General features: G+C 46.9%; 1 protein-coding gene across 1 annotated transcript; it reads right to left on the bottom strand.

The window, feature by feature from the left end:
* Nucleotides 1-3,453: 3,453 nt before the first annotated feature.
* Nucleotides 3,454-4,648, bottom strand: LOC119291005 (probable glutathione S-transferase GSTU6). Its single transcript, XM_037569689.1, has 2 exons — nucleotides 4,271-4,648; nucleotides 3,454-4,173 (listed from the first exon to the last, which is right to left on the bottom strand). The coding sequence occupies exons 1-2, from the start codon at nucleotides 4,592-4,594 to the stop codon at nucleotides 3,796-3,798; spliced, it is 702 nt and encodes a 233-aa protein (XP_037425586.1). The 5' UTR covers nucleotides 4,595-4,648; the 3' UTR covers nucleotides 3,454-3,795.
* Between the last annotated feature and the right edge of the window lie 5,523 nt (nucleotides 4,649-10,171).

Raw genomic sequence — 10,171 nt, forward strand, 5'->3', positions numbered from 1 at the left:
GACCAACTTAAGGACCTACTTCGATCTGAGAATGTGGATTTTATTGGCCTTGTCGAGACTTTCAAATCTTCCTTTTCTGCTAGTGAATTATCGGCTATTGCTGGGATAGATAGATTTCATTGGAATTTTGTGGCCTCGGCTGGTCACTCGGGAGGGTTTCTGCTTGGATGCAAGAAAGATACTTTTGATTTTGTGGCTTTCGATCATGGCATTTTCTGGGCTAGCATGGTGGTCTCCATTCGCTCCCTCAACTCCTTAGTAGAAATATTAGTGATTTATGGTCCGGTGGATCATGCTATGTCTTATGCCTTTTTAGATGAGCTTTCTATTAAGATTGAATCTTGCCAGTTTCCGCTGTTGATTGGGGGTGATTTTAATTTGCTTCGTGTCCCCTCCGACAAGAGCTCTCCTAACTTCTCGTGGCCCCTTGCTGATGCGTTCAATGGCTTCATTAGGGATATGGCTATTCGTGAGGTACCTAGGGTCGGAGCCCGGTACATGTGGTCTAATCATCAACCCCCCCCCCCCCATTCGCTCAGTTCTTGACAGAGTTTTTGTTTGCCCGAGGTGGGACCCTCCTTTTCCTCATGCTAGTCTTAAGGCCCTTGCTCCTGTTGGCTCGGATCACACACCCCTGATTCTTGACGATGGGTCGCGTTCCTTGGGTGTCTCGAGGTTTCATTTTGATGCTTCCTGGCTTCTAGTTGAGGGTTTCAACGGTTTGGTGGCTCAAAAAATTTTGTCCTTCCTTTCCTCGAACCGGTGTTCCTTTGGACCAATGGATGACTGGCACCAATGCTCCTATTTCCCCTGTAGATTCCTTAGAGGGTGGGCCAGAAACCATTTTGCAGAGTCAAGGCGTGACAAAGCAAGGTTGGCGGCTCAGATAGGCGTCCTGGACGACCGTGCGGATTCAATTGGGTTGTCCTCGAATGAATGGCATTCCCGGTATGGGTTAGAAGAGACGTTGTTGGCCATTCATAGACAGGAGGAAATTTATTGGAAACAACGCGGTACTATCAACTGGACCCTCAAGGGGGACTTGCCCACAGCGTATTTCTTTGCTATTGCTAATGGTAGACGGTGAAGGTGCTTTATTGATAGCCTTATTATTGACAGTGTCAGGACTTCTGACCCACCGGTCATTATGCAGCATGTGGTCTCCTTCTTCGCTAACCTTCTTGCGGCTAAACCCGTGCTTGGCTTCAAGCTGGCTGCGAACTTCTGGGCCCCGTGTGGCCAACTTTCGAGCGCTGACAATGAGATCATTCTTATTCCCCCTTCGGAGGAGGAACTTTTCGAGACGATTCGCTCTGCCAATTTTAATGCGGCGCCAGGCCCGGACGGCTTTTCCATTCCTTTTTTTCAACAATTCTGGCCTCAATTAAAAGGCCTAATCTTGGCTATCACTCAAGGTTTTTGGCTGGGGACTGTAGACATCTCGAGACTCAACTACGCAGTCCTCACCCTCATTCCTAAAGTTAAAGGTGCGGACGTAATCTCCCAGTTTAGACCTATTGCTCTCATTAACAACTTTGCTAAGATTCCTGCTAAGGGTATGGCTGTGAAGCTGTCCCCGATCGCTCATCGAGTCATTAGCCCCTTCCAATCTGCTTTCATTAAGGGAAGATACATCCTGGATGGGGTGCTATGCCTTCACGAGATTATCCATGATCTGCGTTGCAAGAACACCAAGGCTCTGGTGCTCAAGCTCGATTTTGAAAAGGCGTACGATTCGGTTAGTTGGAGCTTACTTCGCCAAGTGCTGTTGGCCAAGGGGTTCGCTGGCTCGGTGGTCCATCGCCTGATGCAACTGGTCTCGGGGGGCCACACGGCGGTGGAAGTTAACGAGCAGACTAGTAACTTCTTTGCGAATGGTAGGGGCTTGAGGCAAGGGGATCTGGCGTCTCCCTTGCTTTTCAACTTTGTGGCTGATGCTCTCTCCCGCATTTTGGCTCGTGCAGCGGCTGCTGGCCATATTGCGCCTGTTAGTTCTCACCTTCTTCCTAATGACATCTCTCATTTACAATATGCGAACGACACAATCATTTTGGTGGAGCTGAATGATCATTCCATCACTAATCTAAAATTTATTCTTCTATGCTTTGAAGCCCTGTCGGGTCTTAAAATCAACTTCTCTAAGAGCGAGGCAATTGTGACTGGGGTCTCTGACGAGGAGGCGCATCGGGTGGCCCACCTTCTGAATTGCTCTCTCGGAGCCTTCCCTCTTAAATATTTGGGCCTTCCAATTTCCCCTCTTAAGGTGTTGGCTAAAGAATTTGCCCCGATTGTGACTAAAGTTGGCAATAGAATTTTGCCGTGGCGAGGTCGGTATAACTCCCAGGCGGGCAAGGTTGCCCTCACCAATTCCTGCCTATCCTCGCTCCCGATGTTCCTCATGGGATTCTATCTGCTGTCCGAAGGGACACACTCGGGCTTCGATAAGCACATGGGTGCTTTTTTCTGGAACTCCTCCAATAATAAACGTAAATACAGGATGGTTAAGTGAGATCTCATCTGTAGACCCAAGAGCATGGGGGGTCTAGGCATCATCAACACCAGAATCATGAATAAATGCTTGTTACTTAAATGGTGGTGGAAGATTATGACCCTTGATGACCGTCCCGTGTGGCTTAATATCCTAAAAGCGAAATATTTCCCTTCTTCCAGCCCTATGCTCGCTTCCGCTTCTGGTGGCTCTCAATTCTGGCGCCAGCTAGTTAGCATCAGACCGGCTTTTCAGTCCCTTGTCAAGTTTGTTGTTCGTAATGGTAAGTCCACGCGTTTTTGGTTAGACTGGTGGGTTGGTGACACCATGCTGGCGGTGGCCTACCCGACTCTGTTCTCGTTTTGTGCGGACCCTGAGATCTCTATCTTTGAGATCTCGGCTCACGGTTGGGTTCTTGATTTCCGGCGCTCTCTTTCCCCAGTAGAGTTGGAAGATTGGCATCGTCTTATTGCCTGCTTCCCCCTGCTCTCGGAGGAAGAGGACTCCGTGGTTTGGCCCCATGCCTCTTCGGGGCGTTTTTCGGTTAAGTCGGCTTATTTGAAACTTATCGCTGGGTCCCGCATGGATAAGTTTAAGTCCATTTGGTTTGCCCGCATCCCTCCCAAGATCAAGATCTTCCTATGGCAAGCTTACCGTCGCAAACTTCCTGCGGCTGACCAGATTAAGAAGAGGAATGGTCCGGGCTCGGAATACTGTCAACTTTGCGGTGCCCTTGAGAACACTGAGCATATCTTTTTCCACGGTTCCTTGGCTAAATTCACATGGAGTTGTATTAGATGTTGGCTTGGGGTTAATTGGTACCCATCCTCCTTTGGTGATTTGAGGCAGTGCATCAACTCCCTAGTAGGCCGGTCTAAGAGGGTTTTCTTCATGGGATGGGCTGCGTTGTGTTGGGCGCTCTGGACTACTAGGAACAAGTTCACTATTGAGCACATTTTCCCTACTAACCCTGTCAACCGCTTATTTAAAGCTACTATCTTTTTGCAGCAGTGGAGATCATTGATTAAGGACGGGGATCTACAGGCTTTCGATGTCATGTTATCCAGAATGAATTCTACGGCGTCTACCCTGCTGCAGCTCTCTAGGCGAAATCCTCCTCGGTAGTCTGGCTGGTGCTTGGGTGGCCTGCCTGCCAATTAGGCTGGATGACTTGTATCTGCACTTCTTATGTGGCTGATTTAAACTTATGTGGTTTCGTGGTGTTGTGACTCTGCCTGGTGGCTTTATTTATAAAGTCGGGCTATCGCCTTTTCTCTAAAAAAAAGGGAAAACCATACACTGCTACTCTACTTGGCAGACGTGTTAGAGCCAAACCGAGCCTGAAGCTTCTTGGCAAACACCACGGCGCTGTCGGCGTCCGGCACCACCTCCCTCGCCATCTCGGTTCCCGCAAACCGCTCCGCCCACGCGGCCAGGAGCGGGGTCTTGCCCACGTCAAAGAACGTCACCCCAAACATCTTGCGTATTGCCTCGAGCCAGAATAGGTTGCATCCGACGGCGAGGTCGAGGTACCCGACGGAGTCGCCGGCGAAGAAAGGCTTCCCTTTTGAGGACTGGGTGAAGGCCTCTTCCAGGCTCGCTAACCCCACAAGCGCCTCCTTGGCCTTCTCCGCTCTTGCTTCCTCAGTCGCCGCTTTCATGATGCCGATGTAAGCAGGGAACAGCTGCATTAATAGACGCCGAGAAGCTCTGGTGATTGGAAATACTCCCACCGTTCGAAATTACTTGTCACAAAAATGTACTCCTAAACAGAGTACATACCTTGTCGTCGACGTAGGCGGCCCAGAAGCGAGCAACAGCGCGCTCGTGCGGGTCGGCGGGGAGGATGGAGGCGCCCTTGCCGCTCCACACCTCGTCGGCGTACTGCACGATGACGAGGGACTCGCTGATGGGCTTGCCGCCGTGGATGAGCACCGGCACCTTCTTGTTCACCGGGTTGGACCTGAGGAGGAGCTCGCTCTTGTTGAAGAGATCCTGCTCGATGTACGCATAGCTCACGCCCTTCATGTGGAGTGCCATTCGCACACGGACCACGAATGGGCTCACCACCATGCCGAGCAGCTTGATGTCTCCTTCTCCTGACATTGTTTTCCCGCCTCTCTCTATTCCTTGCTCTCTCAGTGATGTGGTGTTTCTGACTTGCTGTTGTCTGCAAGAATTGCCTCTCATTGAGGCGCTTATATAGCGTCAGCCAACCTATTTACTTGGTCAGATTATTCACTATCTAAAAACCATTGAGTACGCTTGTTTTTAATACTGGTAGAGATCTTTCGAATGCTTCAGCCATGGAAAGTACGTATACGCATCAGCAGTGACCTCAGCACGCAGCATCAAACTAGATTATAATAGCTGGCCAGGTCAACCTTTTCACCGCCCAACGCTGAGATGATAGTGCTTGCTTGATTCCTGTTGTCAACCAGTCAATGACTCGATGATACTAGTGTTTGCTTGCTTCCTAATATTTCTCAGGCAAAAGATTTGATGCTCGAGATCAGATACATTTCGCCTGATGCTCTTTCTGGGAAAATCGATGCTGGCCACATAAATGTTTGCGCAGGCGTCACATGTGACGCTCAGGATAAGCCGATCGTAGTAATTGCCCTGGGAATCGGGAGCCATTTTTATTGCTTTGTCGACCTGTGTGGATCGAGCAAAAAAAGAAAAGAAAAGGCACGCACATGTAAAGCCGTCTGCAGGCGTTGATCTGTGCCGTGATCCAATCAAATGATCCGACGAAAATTGGTTGGTTGAAAAATAGATCCAAATAGTTAATCATCTGAAATATACGAGACAGTATACACTTTTTTTTTAGAAAAACTTCCAATCTTTTTATCTTTAATCATGGTAATACAACGAACACTAAAAATAATAAAAATTACATCCAGATCCGTAGACCACCTAACGACGACTAAAAACACTAAAGCGAGCCGAAGGCGCGCCGCTGTCATCGCCCCTCCCTCGCCCGAGCTGGGCAAACCTTGTTATAGTAGACAGTCGAGAAGTAGTCGTACTAAGGCCCCGTAGAACCAACGCATCAGGATTTCCGCCGATACGCTTTCAGTCGGAGATACGCTTTCAGGATTTATCCTGCTGCTTAAATTTTTAATAACGTATTACTATGCGCAACCAACAAGTTGTGACACCGAGTTACCTAACATTTATTTTTACGGTGCATAGTCCGCAGACGCCTCAATTTCTTTCTCACTCCTCTGTCCCCCTCATCTTGTTCCTTTCTACCTTCATTCTCTAGATCTGCTCTCTTCATACTCTTACTAGAAGTTGCTGCCGTCACTTGTCGCAAATCCAAAGAGATAAGCGCCGATAGGAGTACATCTACTGTCGGTCGTCGTCTACGTTGTTGTCACAACTCGTAGTTCATGAATTGAAGGTATATCACCACGTATCCCTCTTAGACTTGTCCAAATCAAGTCGAATATTTTTTTCCACTAAATTGGCTGCTCGTACTTTTCTTGAAATCAGAAAAAACATCCTTCAAATACTTCACGTGTCTTCTTGGTTGTGTTCGGTTGTCGGGCCTCCAAGGATCATTTATAAGACGTGTTGCTCATAGGTAAATGTTTGCTCCTATGTACAACACGGGCAAGTTGCCCATGGGCGCCAGCCGTCCAGAATCCTCGTTGGCAAGGATCCGAGCAGGCAAGGCCTCACTAAAGGTGTCGTGTGGCGCACGGGCATGTGGCATGATGCCCTGGTCGTAGACAAACAAAGTCGTCTAGCCAAGCCCTCGTAGACCCACATGTCAATATCCCGACTTGTTGGGTTGTCTCCCCGAACAAATAACGACATGGGAAACAATCATCGTTTGTCCGTGGTTGGTAGACATACAAGGCATATATGAAGGAAATACGCCCTAGAGGCAATCATAAAGTTGTTATTTATATTTTCTTATATCATGATAAACGTTTATTATTCATGTTAGAATTGTATTAACCGAAAACTTAGTACATGTGTGAATACATAGACAAAACATAGTGTCCCTAGTATGCCTCTACTTGACTAGCTCGTTAATCAAAGATGGTTATGTTTCTTAACCATAGACATGTGTTGTCATTTGATGAACGGGATCACATCATTAGGAGAATGATGTGATGGACAAGACCCATCCGTTAGCTTAGCATTATGATCGTTACAGTTTCATTGCTATTGCTTTCTTCATGACTTATACAAGTTCCTCAGACTATGAGATTATGCAACTCCCGAATACCAGAGGAACACCTTGTGTGCTATTAAATGTCACAACGTAACTGGGTGATTATAAAGATGCTCTACAGGTGTCTCCGAAGGTGTTTGTTGGGTTGGCATAGATCAAGATTATGATTTGTCACTCCGTGTATCGGAGAGGTATCTCTGGGCCCTCTCGGTAATGCTCATCACTATAAGCCTTGCAAGCAATGTGACTAATGAGTTAGCTACGGTATGAAGCATTACAGAACGAGTAAAGAGACTTGCCGGTAACGAGATTGAACTAGGTATGATGATACCACGATCAAATCTCGGGCAAGTAACATACCGATGACAAAGAGAACAACGTATGTTGTTGTGCGGTTGGACCGATAAAGATCTTCGTAGAATATGTAGGAGCCAATATGAGCATCCAGGTTCCGCTATTGGTTATTGATCGGAGATGTGTCTCGATCATGTCTGCATAACCTTTCGATGACGATTTGTATTAAGAGTTATGTGTTTTTGATGACCAAAGTTTGTTCGGAGTCCCGAATGAGATCACGGACATGACGAGGAGTCTCTAAATGGTCGAGACACAAAGATTGATATATTGGACTATGTTATTCGGACACCCGAAGAGTTCCAAGTGGTAACGGGTAAAAACGGAATGCTGGAGGGGTTACCGGAACCCCCCGGGGAAGCAATGGGCCATCATGGGCCATAGGGGAGAGAGAGGAAAGCCCACATAGGGGAGGCACGCACCCTGTATGGGGAGTCCGAGTAGGACTAGGGGAGGGGGTGCGGCCCCCTTTCCCTCTCCCTCCCCCCTTCCTTCCTTCCTCTTTCCACCAAGTGGAATCCTACTAGGACTTGGAGTCCTAATAGGACTCCTCCCTCTTGGCGCGCCCTACAAGGCTGGCCGGCCTTCCCCTATCCTCCTTTATATACGGGGGCAGGGGGGCACCCCAAAGTACAACAGACAATCTCTTAGCCGTGTGCGGTGCCCCCCTCCATAGTTTAACACCTCGGTCATATCATTGTAGTGCTTAGACGAAGCCCTGCGCCGATAACTTCATTAACACTGTCGCCACGCTGTCGTGCTGACGGAACTCTCCCTCGGACCCTCTACTGGATCAAGAGCTCGAGGGACGTCATCGTGCTGAACGTGTGCTGAACACGGAGGTGCCGTACGTTCGGTACTTGGATCTTGAAGACGTTCGACTACATCAACCGCGTTACTAAACGCTTCCGCTTTCGGTCTACGAGGGTATGTGAACACACTCTCCCGTCTCGTTTCTATGCATCTCCTAGATAGATCTTGCATGATCGTAGGGATTTTATTGAATTTCTGCGTTCCCCAACAGTGGCATCCGAGCCAGGTCTATGCGTAGATGATATATGCATGAGTAGAACACAAAGAGTTGTGGGCAATAATAGTCATACTGCTTACCACCGACGTCTTACTTTGATTCGGCAGTATTGTTGGATGAAGCGGCCCGGACCAACATTACATGACCGCGTTCATGAGACTGGTTCTACCGACGTGCTTTGCACACAGGTGGCTGGCGGGTGTCTGTTTCTCCAACTTTAGTTGAATCGAGTTTGACTATGGCCGGTCCTTGTTGAAGGCTAAAACAACACACTTGACGAAAAATCATTGTGGTTTTGATGCGTAGGTAAGAACGGTTCTTGATAGAAGCCCGTAGAAGCCACGTAAAACTTGCAACAACAAAGTAGAGGATGTCTAACTTGTTTTTGCAAGGCTTGTTGTGATGTGATATGGTCAAGACATGATGTGATATAAATTGTTATATGAGATTATCATGTTTTGTAACAGAGTTATCGGCAACTAGCAGGAGCCATATGGTTGTTGCTTTATTGTATGAATTGCAATCACCATGTAATTGCTTTACTTTATCACTAAGCGGCATCGATAGTTGTAGTAGCAATAGTTGGCGAGACGAGAATGATGCTACGATAGAGATCAAGGTGTCAAGCCGGTGACGATGGAGATAATGACGATGCTTCGGTGATGGAGATCATGAGCACAAGATGATGATGGCCATATCATGTCACATATTTTGATTGCATGTGATGTTTATCCTTTATGCATCTTATTTGCTTAGTACGGAGGTAGCATTATAAGATGATCCCTTACTAAATTTCAAGGTATAAGTGTTCTCCCTATGTATGCATCGTTGCTACAGTTCGTCGTGCCAAGACACCACATGATGATCGGGTGTGATAAGCTCTATGTTGATATTACAACGGGTGCAAGCCAATTTTGCACGTGCAGAATACTCGGTTTAAACTTGACGAGCCTAGCATATGCAGATATGGCCTCGGAACACTGAGACCGAAAGGTCGAACATGAATCATATAGTAGATATGATCAACATGAAGGAAATATGCCCTAGAGGTAATAATAAAGTTATTATTTATTTCCTTAATTCATGATAAATGTTTATTATTCATGCTAGAATTGTATTAACCGTAAACTTAGTACATGTGTGAATACATAGACAAAGCATATAGTCCCTGGTATGCCTCTACTTGACTAGCTCGTTAATCAAAGATGGTTATATTTCCTAATCATAGACATGTGTTTCCATTTTATGAACGGGATCACATCATTAGGAGAATGATGTGATGGAAATGACCCATCCGTTAGCTTAGCATTATGATTGTGTTAGTTTCATTGCTACTGCTTTCTTCAAGACTTATACAAGTTCCTCAGACTATGAGATTATGCAACTCCCGAATACCAGAGGAACACTTTGTGTGCTACCAAACATCAAAATGTAAAAGGGTGATTATAAAGGTGCTCTACAGGTGTCTCCGAAGGTGTTTGTTGGGTTGGCATAGATCGAGATTAGGATTTGTCACTCCGATTGTTGGAGAGGTATCGCTGGGCCCTCTCGATAATGCACATCACTATAAGCCTTGCAAGCATTGTGACTAATGAGTTAGTTGCGGGATTAAGTATTACAGAACGAGTAAAGAGACTTGCTGGTAACGAGATTGAACTAGGTATTGAGATACCGACGATCGAATCTCGGGCAAGTAACATACCGATGACAAAGGGAATAACGTATGTTGTTATGCGGTATGACCGATAAAGATCTTCGTAGAATATGTACGAACCAATATGAGCATCCAGGTTCCGCTATTGGTTATTGACCAGAGACGTGTCTCGGTCATGTCTACATAGTTCTCGAACCCGTTGGGTTCGCACGCTTAACGTTCGATGACAATTGGTATTATGAGTTTATGTGATATGTTGTACCAAAGATTGTTTGGAGTCCCGGATGTGATCATGGACATGATGAGGAGTCTCGAAATGGCTGAGACATAAATATTGATATATTGGACGACTATATTCGGACACCAGAAGTGTTCCGGAGAAGTTTCGGATAAAACCGGAGTACCGGAGGGTTACCGGAACTCCTGGGGGAACTAATGGGCCTCGATGGGCCC

The sequence above is a fragment of the Triticum dicoccoides genome, chromosome 4B (assembly GCF_002162155.2).
Source record: "Triticum dicoccoides isolate Atlit2015 ecotype Zavitan chromosome 4B, WEW_v2.0, whole genome shotgun sequence".
In the NCBI taxonomy this organism is placed as follows: Eukaryota; Viridiplantae; Streptophyta; class Magnoliopsida; order Poales; family Poaceae; genus Triticum; species Triticum dicoccoides.

Excerpts from the sequence above, each read along its gene's own strand:
- LOC119291005 (XM_037569689.1), bottom strand. The coding sequence starts at position 4,594 with ATGTCAGGAGAAGGAGACATCAAGCTGCTCGGCATGGTGGTGAGCCCA. Across the intron at positions 4,174-4,270 it reads CCGCCTACGTCGACGACAAG|CTGTTCCCTGCTTACATCGG; the intron begins GTATGTACTCTG and ends CTATTAATGCAG.